The 15,717-nt window shown below is 30.0% G+C and overlaps 4 protein-coding genes across 4 annotated transcripts; 1 reads left to right on the top strand and 3 right to left on the bottom strand.

Moving 5' to 3' along the window:
- Positions 1–23: 23 nt before the first annotated feature.
- LOC124529925 (dual specificity mitogen-activated protein kinase kinase 6) lies at positions 24–2,448 on the bottom strand. The gene is made up of 3 exons (XM_047103865.1): positions 2,118–2,448; positions 1,394–1,559; positions 24–1,168 (listed from the first exon to the last, which is right to left on the bottom strand). The coding sequence occupies exons 1-3, from the start codon at positions 2,183–2,185 to the stop codon at positions 392–394; spliced, it is 1,011 nt and encodes a 336-aa protein (XP_046959821.1). The 5' UTR covers positions 2,186–2,448; the 3' UTR covers positions 24–391.
- Positions 2,449–3,535: 1,087 nt separating this feature from the next.
- On the bottom strand, positions 3,536–6,688 carry LOC124529746 (DNA excision repair protein ERCC-6-like). Its single transcript, XM_047103648.1, has one exon. It carries the CDS (start codon positions 6,469–6,471, stop codon positions 3,556–3,558), a length of 2,916 nt encoding a protein of 971 aa, XP_046959604.1. The 5' UTR covers positions 6,472–6,688; the 3' UTR covers positions 3,536–3,555.
- A 919-nt stretch (positions 6,689–7,607) lies between these two features.
- On the top strand, positions 7,608–10,695 carry LOC124529683 (protein penguin). Its single transcript, XM_047103535.1, has 8 exons — positions 7,608–8,175; positions 8,343–8,748; positions 8,946–9,073; positions 9,160–9,325; positions 9,493–9,669; positions 9,756–9,987; positions 10,076–10,272; positions 10,503–10,695. Exons 1-8 carry the CDS (start codon positions 7,817–7,819, stop codon positions 10,674–10,676), a joined length of 1,839 nt encoding a protein of 612 aa, XP_046959491.1. The 5' UTR covers positions 7,608–7,816; the 3' UTR covers positions 10,677–10,695.
- A 10-nt stretch (positions 10,696–10,705) lies between these two features.
- Positions 10,706–15,391, bottom strand: LOC124529684 (thymidylate kinase). The gene is made up of 6 exons (XM_047103536.1): positions 15,203–15,391; positions 14,904–15,004; positions 14,646–14,793; positions 14,219–14,336; positions 10,958–11,044; positions 10,706–10,869 (listed from the first exon to the last, which is right to left on the bottom strand). The coding sequence occupies exons 1-6, from the start codon at positions 15,279–15,281 to the stop codon at positions 10,776–10,778; spliced, it is 627 nt and encodes a 208-aa protein (XP_046959492.1). The 5' UTR covers positions 15,282–15,391; the 3' UTR covers positions 10,706–10,775.
- Between the last annotated feature and the right edge of the window lie 326 nt (positions 15,392–15,717).

The raw sequence follows: 15,717 nt of genomic DNA, 5'->3' as shown, positions 1-15,717 counted from the left end.
TAATAGCAATAAAAAAAACATAATTTTAAACAAATATTTTATTTGGACTACTTTATCTTGTGATGTATATTATGTATCGCCCTTTCGATGTTGCTATAATAATAGTCACAAAAATGTCACAAATGGGTTAAGGCCATGTTTCTCACTATTTAGGCCACTCTTGAGGTTAGCAATTAAGCACTATATTTAAGAGAAAAAATAGGACTATTTCAACCTTTTGTGTCAAAACTTCGAAATATCAATCTAATCCTTTCAGACGACTAACCTTTAAATCTTGCCATAAATTAAGTGTTTGTAATAACGATTTTTAATTACGAACTCTACAGTCTACTCTATTGTTAGTTGCTAAACACTTGTACTTATAGGTAAGTAAATAATTATTTTCCTATTACTAGGAATCATCAGGTAAATCTAATATTTCTTGGACGAAGGAAGACACATCTGTTTCTTTCTGACTATGCTCTTGACAGAATGGATGGGTCAGCAGAGCATCATAATTAGGTCTCTGTTTGTAGTCTTTCTTGAGACATTTGGTAATCATATCTTCAAACTCAGGTGTAAATTGTCCGCTGGGAAGACTTGGAGGATCATCTTTAACAACTTGTTTTAGTTGCTCAAATGGTGTACCCCATGTGTTGTAGGGAAATTTACCTGTGGCAAGTTCAATCATAGATATTCCCAGTGACCATACATCACTTCGAATATCATATTGCCCTGGATTGCCACTTGGGTCAATGCGTTCTGGTGCCATATATGGTTTACATCCTGCATCAATAGTCTTTGCTACCGAGTCAACTAAATATCCTGAAATGCCAAAGTCACACATCTTCACCTCTCCTTTTCTATTGATTAAGATATTGGATGGTTTTACATCTCTATGTATGACCCTCAGCTTTGAATAAAGGTAATGAAGAGCACTTACAACTGAAAATGCAATTTTGCCAAGAATATTTTCTGTTATAGTCTTATTATTCTTGTGTACCTTAGTGTAGAACTTATCAAGGCTCATATCCATAACTTCCATGCAGATCCATACATCACCCTCACGAAACATGGCACCATAGAAATGTACTGTATAAGGACATGCACTGGCTCTCATTGAAACATCAAGATCCATCAACAAACGCTTAAGCTCCAATGATTGAGTGTTAAATGATGCTGTTATTCTCTAAAAATAAAAAGATAATTCAATTAAATAATTCGTTTCATGGGTCTTCTATTTTTAATTCAGTTTTATGTAAAATCAAAACAGTTGAGAGTATAAAGAAATTGCTTCTTGCACAGACCAGAGGTAGAGAAACTTGCCTCTGGTCTATTTACGCATTTATATAAGAATAATATGTAGGTACACATTTAAATGTTTGAAACATATATGTGAAAAGAGAAATGATACCTTAACAGCCATTATAGTGTTACTGGGTTTGTGGTGCATCTTCTCTACAATGCCATACGCTCCACGGCCAAGATCACATATCTTGACCAAGTCATCCGCATGGACAGTGAATGTTTTATCATCTACTGTGATAGTGGTTTGTTTGTCCAGGTTCCTTGGAGGAGTTCTGTAAAAAGACAGACATTTGAGTTCTGTTGCTTTATAAATTTAATTTAATTTTTTATTTTAAGAAAACTTTTTTGGAGCTTTAGATTCCTATTAAAACCTACTCTTCACTGTAGAACAGATAATGAAACTTTTTTGTGATTAAAAATTTTACCATACAACTTTGAAAGAAAATATCATGATTTTAAGCAAATAAATTAAAAAAATTAATATATTGATATAAAGGGACTAATAAGATTTATATCACTCTTAAAATCTCTTGGTGATCTTTTAGTTTTAATTCTGATAATTTATGATGAAATATGAAGGTAAGTAAATATGTTTGAACTACTAAAGTATATAAATAGATTTTATAAGAATTTAGGTACATATATAAAATAACCTGTTACACAAGTGTGATATTATTGTACTATAACACAGCGTTATTGCATACTGCAAATATTAACTTTTAGTACACAAACATATTAATTATGACAATGCCAAGATTGTTAAAAACCATTTAAATAGAGATTGACTATTTATATGAAGCAAAATAGATGAGAAAAATAATTTTACTAACACATTAACTTGCTCTTCTTGAGGTTTAAAACTGAACCCTGGGGGTGGTGGTTTTCTTCGGCCGGACATTTTTAACCCAAGATCGCTAGTAGAACCTGGTCAAACTTGCAAATCCCAATTAGACCCAGAGCTGTCGTGATGAGTGACGATTGTTACAATTTATTTTTTCGATGCCATATTGTACCAGTGTGAGCGTGATAATAAATAAGCAAATGCTTTTAAAATAGTTAACAGTAGATTTAATATTTTTCAACGTTCACCAAAAAAGTGTAAATTATTAAAGTATTCACAATCTCAGTAGTTCAGTGCTTTTGTTTGACAGTTTAATTAATGTTGCTAGTAAAATTTCAATTAAAAATACCAAACAAATATTCAAAAGTAGATAAAAAATATGAAAAAATATCGATGATTAAGTCTATATTAAGTAATAAAGTCTAATTTCTCATGGCTTGTAGATTTTCAAAAGTATTTGATGAAGTTGAATTCCAAAATTATGTATATATAGTAAATGTAGTATTTTGTAAGATAAATAAACCATCAGTTTCTTCAAGGTATTACATATTTAACTATATGTATGTGTTTTATTTTTTTGTAAATAAATCAATTGCTAAGATTTTAATATATTTAAACAATTCCTGAAGATATTCTTGGAGGAATGAGATGAACTTTAACATATGTATCAAGCGATTTACAATACGAGTAACTAAACAAAATTGATAACCATTGGATCTTAATAATATAAAGTTATTAGGAAAGTCCTAATAAAAAAATACCTTAATGTTAAGACCATTTTAATGAATGACCATATTTTCATCAATTTCTTACTGAATAATGAGTGTTCCATCGCGAGCCGAGCTACAGTAAGTATATATTGAGCTATGGTCTTGCCTTCGAATGGGTATAATAACAAAAGACAATCTATAAAATATTCATTATTTTTTATCTATTTTATCGTCGTATACTTTTTGCATGGTATTAATAGATAAGAACAGAGCCAATCTATCTTATTTTGTGGATATAGTAAGAGTATAGGCGGTAAGGGAACTTTCGTTAAGACTGATCAGTTCTATAATTCAGGAATTTGGCCGGCCGTAAAAATAAGTCTTTACACAATCAATTTACATGCAATGTAATAATGATATTATAAATATATAATAGATATTATATTTTCGTAAGAAGTGTGAATAGTAGCTATTGGGGCCAGTAACGTTGTGTTGTACACAATTATTATCGGCCGGATATCTAATAACAAATTTACTGGTAATTAAATCACATTTAATGGCATCTCTATTCAATGTTGTGGCAAATAGTTTCGTTAAAAGTACGCATGGTGCGATAAGTGAAAAACTTCAAGATCATACTTTTATAATGAAACGAATTTACTTTGAATATAAAGGTGGCAAAATTAAAACTTCATCATAATATTATTAAGCCAATATTTATTTCGTAGAAAATTTTATAGCTCTTACTGCCTTTTTTGCAGTTTTAATTGCTTCTACTTGGATTTTGTGTCGTTTTTCTTTTTCGGCTAATCCCACAACTACATCATGATGTAAAGCATTTTTAACAGTTGCTTTAGCAAAGAGTTTATTTAACACATAATCATCATCACTACATTTCTTATCCTTTTCTTTTTTTTGTTTTTTTGTCTTAACGCGTTTTACCTTTACCAAATTTTCGATTTCGCAGTCTGATGATGAATAACTTCTTTTCCTTGATTTACTTTTAATCATTTTATCATTATTATCTTCAATACACTCTAAATTTTGTTCATTTCTTGCATTTGAAACAGTTCCTTTAATGTTTTGAGATTTACTTGTTGACTCTATTACTTCATTTTCATGTTTATTTTGAAGTTCTATCTCATCATCATTTTTATTTACAACTTCTATGGGTTCTTTAGCTTCATCTTGATCTTGAGCTTTTAAAACTTCTTTAAGCAAATTTTCTTCATAATCCTTTTTTGTATGTTTGCTTACTATATCTAATTCCGAAAGAACGTTTTCAAATGGTGTGCTAGTTACTCTATCATCAACAACATTAATTTCTGGTTCTACAACTTTTGGTGGATTAAGTAGTGACTCTCGTTTTTTTTTATATTTTTCACGAGGATCTTCTTGTTGTGCTGATATGATAGATAAATCCCTTTTTATTTTTTTACTTATTTCTTTAGCTTTTCTTCTCATGGCTTCTACTTTTCGTTTAGAAAATGATAAACTTTTGGAAACATTACTTTTCCCTTTATCTGATAATTTATCAGATAAACTGACTTTCGTATGTTTAAAAAGTGCTGCTGTTTCAGTGTCACCTTCACAATTCAGATCCTCAAGTGTAAACAAGCCTTGCAAAGTACTTGTTGTTAAAACATTTTTTTGATTAGGATCTATTAATATTTTATTGCTAAGAAAGTTTTTAAAAATCTGTCTTTGATATATTTTTTCTTCAATAGTTCCAGCAGAAAGCAGCCTATACACAGTAACATTCCTTTGTTGACCAATTCTCCAAGCTCTTTCTTTGGCTTGATTATCAGTAGCCGGATTCCAATCCGGATCATATATAATAACTCTGTCAGCTCCAGTCAAATTCACCCCAAGACCACCCACTCTTGTAGTAGCAAGAAAAACCAAATATTCACCATTCTCATTAAAAGTTTGGATTAAGCTTTGTCTCTGACTTACACTAACACTACCATCCATTTTTAAATATTTAAAATCATGATTTTGTAAATGCTGTTCCAAAAGGCAAAGCATTGCCCTAGATTGTGAAAAAATTAATGTTCTGTGCCCTTGTTTCAACCAAATCTTCAACAAAGAGTGTACAACAGACATTTTACCAGATCTTTTCCAGAGACCAAATGTTTCTTGATCTATTTCCTCATTTTCTTCCTGTGCTTCATAAAGATATAAGTCAGGGTGATTGCATATCTTCCTCAGTGTTGATAAAGCAACCAAAACTCTAGCTCTTAATGGGTCTCCATATTTTGAATCTTTGTCAAGAATGCTTCGTACTGTACTAGTCATAAGATAACCCATGTACAAATCTTTTTGTTCCTTTGTTAGAGCACAGAAGAGGACTTGTTCATTCTTCTCCGGTAAATGAATATGTTCCTGTACTTCAGCTTTGGTTCTTCTTAACATATAGGGTGTAATGAGTGCCTTCAGTGCTTTAGCAATTTCCAAAGCTGTTGCTTCTTGGTATTCTGTAGCATTAGCATACCCTCCTTGGGTTATAGGAACAGCAAAGTGATCCATAAATGCAGTATAAGTACCAAGTAGTCCTGGTCTCATAAAATCAAAAAGAGACCATAATTCTTGCAAACTATTTTGCATGGGTGATCCAGTAATCAATAATTTATGAGGAGTATCAAATTTTTTAACTAGTTTACTTACTTGAGTATCAGGATTTCTAATTTTATGCCCCTCATCCAAAATAATATAATGCCATTTTTTCATTAATAAATCTTTATTATATTTGACCACTCCTGCATATGTAATCAATAATATGCCATGTGAAGAATAAATATCTCTAATAAGTTTATTATGATTTCCAATATGGGAACCGGAGTGGTGCAGTACAGCAACTCTGAGATGTGGCAACCAGTAATGGAAATGAGACACCCACTGATAAATAACAGTAGCTGGTGCCACAATAATTGAGGGACCGAGTCCTCCCCAAGACCCACTATCGGTTTTGGATAATCCAGCAATAAAAGCAATGATTTGAACTGTTTTACCTAAACCCATCTCATCCCCCAGTAGTCCTCCAGATTGAACCTGATGTAACTCCCATAGCCATTTAACTCCGGTTCTTTGATATTTGTATAGTTGCTTCCAAATATAGTTTGGGACTCGGAGACCATTTTGTAGTTCATGGGTGTCTTCATAATCTTTGCTTCCATCTAAAATATATTGTACATCGGCCGAAATATAAACTCCGTTATATTTTCCTGCAATGGATGATTTAACACTATTTCTCCATTTCCCTATTCTTTCATTGTAAAGAGTTATATCACCATCATCTATAATTTTTTTTATATTTTTCTTTGGGCGAGAAGTAGGAGCTGAACTGAGAATATTTACATCTTCATCTTCTTCACAGGATGGTAAGTATTCACTGTCTTCATCGGAGTGTTTCACCACTGATGTACTTGCCTGTGGATATATTTTTTGTTCCAGTTGTTCACAATCATCTTCGTGACCTTGGAAATTCTTTTGCTTTTGCTTTTTTGAAATGATGTCTGCCGCTTTTTTGCTTTTTAGAGATATCAAATCTTCGACTTCAGGTTTTGACTCCTGTTTTTGTTTTGCCAATGCCAATTGTGTTTCTAAATATTTATTTATTATTATATCAACCATTTTAAAAAATTATTAACTTTAAAATTATTGTGAACGCATAGATTGATAAAGAATTTTATTGTGCAATAGTTAAATATTATAAACCTACTTTGTTATTATTATTGCCACATAAATTAACATTTCCTTTATTTACATAGCAGTTTTATTGATATTCAATTCAATGACAATTGACTCAATCGCCTGGCATTACAATTAGCTATACAATACAATTAAAAGTTATAACTTAGAGGACTGAGTTACCATAAGTCATAACAAAATAAACATTTTATGCTGTTAAATAACATGACGTATAAATTTCAGAACTCAATAATAATAATAATTTTAATTTTAATTTATTGTTTCTCAAGATGTGTCAAAAAATATATGATAAAATACAAGAAATACTACCAGCTAACTTTTTCACTTTAAGTTTAATTAAATTAAATGTTATATTGATGAACATAACACATAATAACAACAAAATAATCGACATGACCCTCTAATAACAAGTTAAATTGCGAGAATAATAATAATGTCACTATTAACTATTTCATTCAACTGTAGTGAACTCAATGAAAAAACCTAAATACCATTTCAATTGTTTTAATTGGTTAACCACGAAATATGAATGTAAAAAAATATAGGTAGTTGAAAAGAAGGATTGAAGGGTACCATTTATTAATTTTAATTTTCGCCGTTGTTCCTGCAAAAGTCGCTATATGTTTTTTTTATATTATTTTTATTTCTATTATTTCGATTGTTACACCGTTTTAATCATTATTTCAATACGCACGAATTGTAAAAACAAAAATTTTGTCATTACTTTCATAGTTTAAAAATTTAACAATTTAACTATTTTCATACACCGAAACCTCAATTTATTGAAATAACTATTAAAACGGCACAGAAATAAAAAAATATGAAAAAAAACGCATAGCTACTTTTGCAGGAGCAACGATGTTTTGTTTTGTTAAATATTAATAATAATTGTAAAATTGTCGGTTTAAAATAGTTATTGGCAGGTGGAATTCAGAGTTGCTTAAATTGTACCTATTGAGGCTGGGCAGAGTTTATACCTTTGCATTGAGAAACACAATGATGATAATAATATAGGTATTTAATACATACTCTTGTTGTTTTGAATCGGTGTGTCAACTGTCATGTTTTGAAGTTGTCAAGCGAGTGTGAGAAACAGTTCCGACACGTGCTTTTTTAAAATCAGCGATTATATCTTCTTTTCTTTGAAATTCTTGAAAATAGAAAAAAGAATCCTTCTGTAAACAGTGGATAACTTAATATAGTTATACGTTATACGAAACATTTAAAGTCACTGATTGCCTAACGTGTTTAACAAATTACTGCTAAAATGCAAAAAATTAAAAGGAAAAATATAGATGACGATGGTTCTCCACCCAAGAAGAAAGTACTTTTTAGTGGTCCTAAGAATGATAACAAAAAAAATGGGGACAAAAAGTTCAATGATAAAAAAAAAACATTTGATAAGGGAGCAACTAATGGGTTCAAGAAATTCAACAAACCATTTGTAAAAGGCAATGATTCCAAAAATAAGCCATTACCATCACAAGGTAATACTGAAAAACCGAAATGGTCAGAAATGAAAAAAGAAAAAAAGAATCTTAGAACAGAGCGACGTAAGGCAAAAGCTACTGCAGAGATATTTGAAATATCTCACAAAGCAAAGTTATTAGCGGCTCAGATTCAAAGGTAAATTATGATAATTTATTAAGTTTATATATTGAGTATGATTTTTTTTGTTGTAGTAATTATATTGTATTATACATATGTAATTAATATATTTTATATATTATTTCTACAAGCAATTAAAATTTAATTTACTGTAATAATTGTATTAACATTCTCTATTTTTTTAGGAAAGTAGTCAAACCTGAATTTCGATTGCAAGCATGTAAAGAGTTACACTCTTTAATAAAAGGGCAATATAAGGCAATTGCTCTGACCCATGACTTGAGTAGAGTCATTCAAGTCTTGCTTAAACATAGTCCAGAGGATATAAGAAATGATATAACAGAAGAACTTCTGGATTTAATGGTTCCTATGATGCAATCTAAATATGCACATCACTCGGTCAAACGAATTCTAAAATATGGTACTGATTACATACGCCATGAAGTAATTAAAAAGTTTTTTGGTCACATTGTTTCATTGGCATCTCACACTATTAGTGCACCAGTCTTAGACTATGCATATGGAGAGTTTGCCACTAAAAAGGAGAAGATACACATGCAACAGGAATTCTATGGAGATATGTATAAAAATGTATGTTCATTTCCCAAAATTGTTCATCTTACCACGGGCCTGTCTTGTGATAGACATGATTTTATTCTATTATCGGCTCTAATTTATGGCATGATTGAGTGTCATTTTTGATAATACTCACATAGCTTTTTATTTTAGAATATATAAATATTTGAATTAAATTTACAATATTATTGTTAATTTATTTTATGTTCCAGTCCAAGGATGATAAGGTAAAAACCTTAAGTGATGCTTATAAAGATAGCCCTGAAATGAAATCAGCAATCCTGCAGTCTTGTAAAGCTAATGTGCAAAAAATTTTAGATAAAAATTTACATGATAGCGAGTAAGTACTACAAAGAAAATATATTTTGACATCTTTTAAAGAAATTTTAAACTTTTATGAAACTTTACTTATTTTTTATTTTCAAGGTTACTTCATTCAGTATTGTATGATTACATAAGAGAATGTAGTTCAGAGGACAGGGTAGAATTGATCTCAACACTGAGTTCACTCATAGTGCCACTTAGCAATTCTTTGCCTGGTGTTAATGCAGCTAGCATGTGTGTGTGGCAAGGCACCAATAAAGATAAAAAGGTGTGTACTATGTAGTAAATGTAATATATTTTTAATATATATGATGCATGCTATACAACATTTACAGTTTTATAGGAATCTAAGCAATTAATCTTTCAAGAAGCTGTGACATTATACATTAAGATAGGTCTAGTGAAAATATTCAAATGTTATATCATTATTTGCAGACAATATTGAAAGTAGTCAAGGAGCATGTGGTACCACTAAGCAAACATAAAACAGGGTACAGACTTTTGCTGGCAATTTTTGATTCTGTTGATGATACAGTTTTAGTAAAAAAGGTGATTGTGTCAACCCTTGCTAACAACCTTAAGGACATTGCCAAAGATCATTGGGGAAACATGGTATGTGTGTAAATTTTACTATAATGAGACAACTATTATTTTTAATATTAAAAAGCATTATTAATTTTTTTTGTATTTTTATATAGACATTACATTGGCTGGTTAAACCAAAAGATCCAGCTGCCTTCCATCCCAGCTTAATTAAATTTTTAGATGAAGGATTTAAAAGTGGCACATCAAAAAAAGATGCAGATATCCGTGTTTCTGAACTCAGAGAGGCAATACTTCCAGCACTGAAGAGTGATATTGAATCCGATCCTGATTTCTGGCTCAGTACTAAGTCTAACTTTTTGTTAGTTGTAGCTGTTTTATCCATTGGTATACTTCTATTATTATGTGACATATATAATTATACTAATAAACAAAATAATAACTTAATAACAAATTAAATTTCATTGTTTTATAGAATCATCAAAAACAATATTAGAAGCACTTGCAAAAGTTATTTGTCGGTCAGACTGGATAGTAAAAGCAAATGATAAAGATGTACTGGCAATAGAAGATGCTGGCATTCACATGTGTTTAAAAAAACTAGCAATATTGGATAAGACTGCTTCAGACACATTGGGTGATGCCATTTGTGAAAACATTGAAGATGAAGCGGTTTGTAAATTTTTAATATGCACATAATTAATATTTATCTTTATCATAATTTGTGTTAGACCTCTGTGCTCTTTTCTGAAAGTATAGTTTTATTTTTACTTCTCTTAAGTAAAAAAAAATTAAAAATTTATGTGTCAATAGATCATTTTTAAATAATAATAAGAGCAGAATCAATTCCAAAGCTTTACAATGATGTACAATAATTTTATTCTTCATTATCTTTTGTCTAGTTAAAAGCATGGCTGCCTACAAACCGAGGATGTTTCTTCATGTTAAAATTGATTGAAAATAATAAAGAAGATGTTGCAAAGAAATTTATCAAGAAGATTAAAAATCATGCAAATATTTTGAAACAACAATCTTCAGAAGGTGCAAAACTGCTTTTGCAATGTATTAAGAAATAATAAACTTTTCTTAAAATTACTTCTATTTATTATTGAATTCGATTTCATTTCATCACATTTAACTATTACATAACCTTATTTATTTTATACTTAATTTATTTATACCCATAATTTCCCAATTGGTTTATCACCTACACTGTCAATAATGGATAATGTCCTTTGAAATAGCTCCTCTTGGATAATTTCCATAGACCTAAAAGAACACAATTGTACATTTGAAATAATATTAACATTTAAAGATAATTTTGAATAGTTGTTTTTTAACACAAATAAATGATTACCTGCTTGCATCCAACACCTCCCAATTTTCTTCTTTTAGTTGCATATATACATTTGCTACTTTTTTCTGGAAATCTAATACTTCATACCTAAAATATACAATCAAATCTCATTTATGCCATGTAATATAATCCGTCAATTTAATCGTGTAAAAAACCATATGAATAAAATCTTGGACTTAGTTCTCTTTAATGATGAATTAATAACTCTCACAGTTGACCCTTCAACAAACGAATTAAGTCGTGTGGATCCTCTACATCCACCTCTTAACATCAATATTGATCTAGAAGATAATTCGCAGAAAAACCTGAATAAAAATCTTAACACAAAGAAATATAATTATTTTAAATCAAATTTCAATGCAATAAATGAATTCCTCAGCAACGTAAATTGGGTCGAAACGTTTGCAGGGATTAATGATGTAGATGAAATGGTGAACTGCTTCTACGCTATTATACAAAATTCCATAGAACTTCATACGCCTAACATAATTGTTAAAAACACTTTTAAGTACCCCCCATGGTTCAATAAAACTCTCATTAAAAGAATAAAAGAAAAAGAAAAGATAAGAATAAGATTTAAGAAATATAAAAACCCAATGGATGGGGTGTCACTGTCCATTTTAGAGAAAAGATGCGACAAGCTATCACTGGAGTGCTATAATTCGTATCATAAATTCGCGGAAGAGAAAATAAAATCTAATACTAAATATTTTTGGTCGTATATAAAAAGAAAGAAAAACAACAAAGCTAGCACTTATCCAGCAACCATGAGGCGAAATGAAGTTATAGCGAGTGATGGCCCAAGTATTTGTGATTTATTTGCATCACAATTCTCATCAGTTTATGAAGAAAATAAAGTACCTTCCCATAATATTGATTATATTCTTAAAACCTTGGACAGTAGAATCAATAGCAGTTTAGCGCTAATTCAATTGAAAGAATCCGACGTTCTAGAAAAATTAAAGTGTTTGGATAGCAATAAAGGTTCTGGACCTGACAACATTCCCCCAATTTACATAGTAAAATGCTCATCAAATCTTGCTCTGCCCCTCACAATTATATTCAACACTTCGCTACGATTGGGGATATTTCCTTCGAAATGGAAGACTGCAAAAGTAGTTCCCATTTTCAAAAGTGGTGAGAAAAATAATGTGAAAAACTACAGGCCCATTTCAATTCTCTCGATATTTGGAAAAGTGTTTGAGTCATTAATTTACCCATATATTTACAACCATGTTAGATGCTTGTTCAGTAATCATCAGTATGGCTTTGTTGCTGGACGGTCTACATGTACGAACTTAGTGAATTTCTCAGAAATTTTATTTGAATCTGTCGATAGAAATAAAAGAGTAGATGTTATTTATACTGACCTAAGTAAGGCTTTTGACCTTGTGCCATTTTCTGCTCTTATTTTAAAACTGTCCGTTTGTGGTCTCACAGGGTCACTGTTAGGATTACTTGAGTCTTATCTTACTAGCAGACATTTTTATGTTGTTGCCAGCGGTTTTCAATCTAGTAAACGCAAAGTAATATCTGGAGTTCCACAGGGCTCACACTTAGGCCCGTTATTATTCAATATATTCATAAACGACCTAACTAGTTCTCTTAAATATTCTACCCCATATTTGTACGCTGATGATGTAAAACTTCTTAAAATCATTGGGAATTCAAATGATACAATCCTTTTACAAGATGATTTAACACAATTGTACAACTGGTGTCAAAATAATGGTATGAAACTCAACCCAGATAAATGTTCATGGATATCTTTCACTAGAAATTATAATGAGATTAGTACGCATTATAATATAGCTGGCAATCATATCAAATCCGTAGATACGATTAGGGATCTTGGGGTGGTCTTTGATAAAAAATTAACTTTTATATCACATATGGACAACATAATTAGCAGGGCATCTAAAATGTTGGGTTTCGTTATCAGAAACGGTAAACTGTTTCGAAATCCAAAAACTAAGATCATATTGTTCAACAGTTTTGTCAGGAGCATTTTGGAATATGCAAGTGTTGTGTGGAGGCCACATTACGCAACTCACAGTTTAAGACTAGAGAGAATTCAAAAACGTTTTCTTTACCATCTTACATTTTCTTTAGGTAAAGCCAAATTACTTCCTACCTACAATGACAGACTAAAGTACTTCAAAATTATTTCCTTAAGTCAACGGCGTGACATGCTAGATTTAACGTTTTTATACAAATCTCTAAATAGTTTATATGATAATTCTTTTCTAGTTTCTAGAATAAATTTAAATGTTCCTGCTAGATACCCACGAAAACCGATAGCGCCATTAGTAAGACCTTTTCGTAAAACCGTCTTAGGAAGTAACTCACCTGTGGCACGTTTTTGTAAAATCTTAAACGAGCACAGTGCCTCTCTTGATCCATTTGGTGACTCTTTATCTAAGTTCCGTAAGAAAATGTTAGAATTATTAGCCATTTGATTGTTATTGTTTCGTTATCATTTTTTTTTAAAAATCTCTTTTTTTTTTGCAAATCTTTTTGTTAAGTATATTTTTTTTTTTGTAACTTTTCAATTAGCATAATATTTTTAAACTTGTAAATGTACATATTTTTATCGTGTAAGCTCCTTTTATATCCACATTGCATGAGGTATTCTCCTTTATAGGTAATGCATTTAGTTTTAAGCTTTATGTTGTTATTGTTACTAATATTGTGTTAATGTTTTTACTCCTGGAGGATCTTAATAAATAAATAAAAAAAAATAAAAAAAAATAAATAATATATATTAGTATGTATTCTGATGAGGTCTATTACTCGTACAAATAAAGATTTTTAATAACACTGGCAATATTTTTCACACACATATATTTGATAGGCGCATGGGTCACCTGATATTGAGAGTTTACCACTGCCCATAGACATTGGCACTATATATATATATTCTACTTTTATAATTGTAACATATATGCTACAAATGGAAAAATTACTTACAGATTCAACTTGAATTATCAATGAAACATAACGAAATGAACAAAGACATATTTTATGTATGCCATAACAATCATCAAAGAAAACATTAAAATTTAGGTAGAGTTAGTATCTTTGGTATTGCATTTATCACAATATTTTCAGGTTTCCATTAATACAAATACATGAACATTTATTTAATCCTAATACAGTAATGTTGTATTACTGGCAGACTATATTATTGAAAGAATGACACTGATTTATATCTATTTGTTATCTAGTCTAGATATATTAATAAATATTGAAAAAACAAACCTTTCATTGCCAAAGCCATTTCTTTGCTGAACATTCTCTAATGACATGTTAAGGAAAAATACATGGTCTGGTTTTGGTAATCCTGAATCTGGTATTTTGCACCAATTAACATCCAAATCTAAAAGAAAGGGACACTCAATATATAGAAAACAAATTGTTATCATACTAAACTAAATATATTTATTTTGAAACAGTAATTATAATATATAACATTAAAGTAAATAAACTATAATCAACAAACTCTAAATTCAAACAAAGATCTATGGTTAGGAGTTTGTGAGTTTTCTTGTGGTTATTTTGTTATTATAATGTCAAGTAGCAAAATGCAGCTGATTTTAACCCGTTATGATGATCCAATTGGATTATATATTAACTGCATATACAAGTTGTATAACGACCTCATGTCCAAGTTCAATAATTATCTTACCTTTAGCAGCAGAGAATGCAACACCTGAATAACAATATCTGTCAACAATTAATGTGATACCATCTTCTAACGTTTTAATAATGTTATTTGCTTTTTCCCATCGGTTTGCAGAAAATAAAAGATGAATAGTTTCATCGGACAACTCATTCTGTAACAATTATTAAGAATGACTGCTTAAGAGAAAATTAGAAAGTATAATAAAATTCTATTTTAAATAATTTTATGAATACTTAAAAATTAAGCCTATAGATTTCATACCTTTGATTTCAAGTAACTGTTAATAACTTTTCCAATTTCGGTGGACCGATCCGGAAAGTTTGTGTATTCTGCTTGTATTTTTTTATTTCTCAGACATTCAACTGAAGAGAAAGAAGAGTAAAGCATAATTATGTACCTTCTCTTTTTAAAACTAGAGTGCGAGTGAGGTTATTTGTACTTTGCTATGTATTATATTTTTAAAATTTTGAAATATTGACTGATTTACATAGTTATATATCGTCTAATAAAATATATTCTTTTATATGAATTTAGTTCTTTTAAATATCTTGTACAATTACCTAGTTTTTTACACTGTGTAGTTTTGCCGGTTCTATCAACACCTTCAATGACGATTAGAGCTCCCCGTTTTAATACCATTGCAATTTTTTAAAGTTTTAATTATCTCTTATAGAACTTGAAACAGTAGATAATTTAACAATAACGAATGATTGTTATAAACAAGTTCTCAGTTTACCTGCTACATTAACCTTAAAAAAGAAAATAAACAACCGTTATGACTCATATATGTTGACATTTCATAAATGTCAAATTTGTATGTGCAGTGTGCACAGTTTTTTTACCACCTTCTTTTTATGTTTAGGAATAGATTTACTATTTACACAAAACAATAAAATAAGCCTTTGCCGTTATAAGCTGTTATATTATTTAGAACTTGTAATTGAATTTTGTAACGTATAACTTAATGATTTAATATAAGATTTAAAATTATTTTACTATTTAATGTGCTCCACCTCGTGTGCACATACCATACGTTAAGAATTAAGATAGTCGAAACTTTGACGTATGTTTAAGG

Source organism: Vanessa cardui, chromosome 5 (assembly GCF_905220365.1).
Source record: "Vanessa cardui chromosome 5, ilVanCard2.1, whole genome shotgun sequence".
Classification (NCBI taxonomy): Eukaryota; Metazoa; Arthropoda; class Insecta; order Lepidoptera; family Nymphalidae; genus Vanessa; species Vanessa cardui.
The sequence above is the reverse complement of the archived record's forward strand: the minus strand, read 5'-3'. Positions and strand labels throughout refer to the sequence as shown.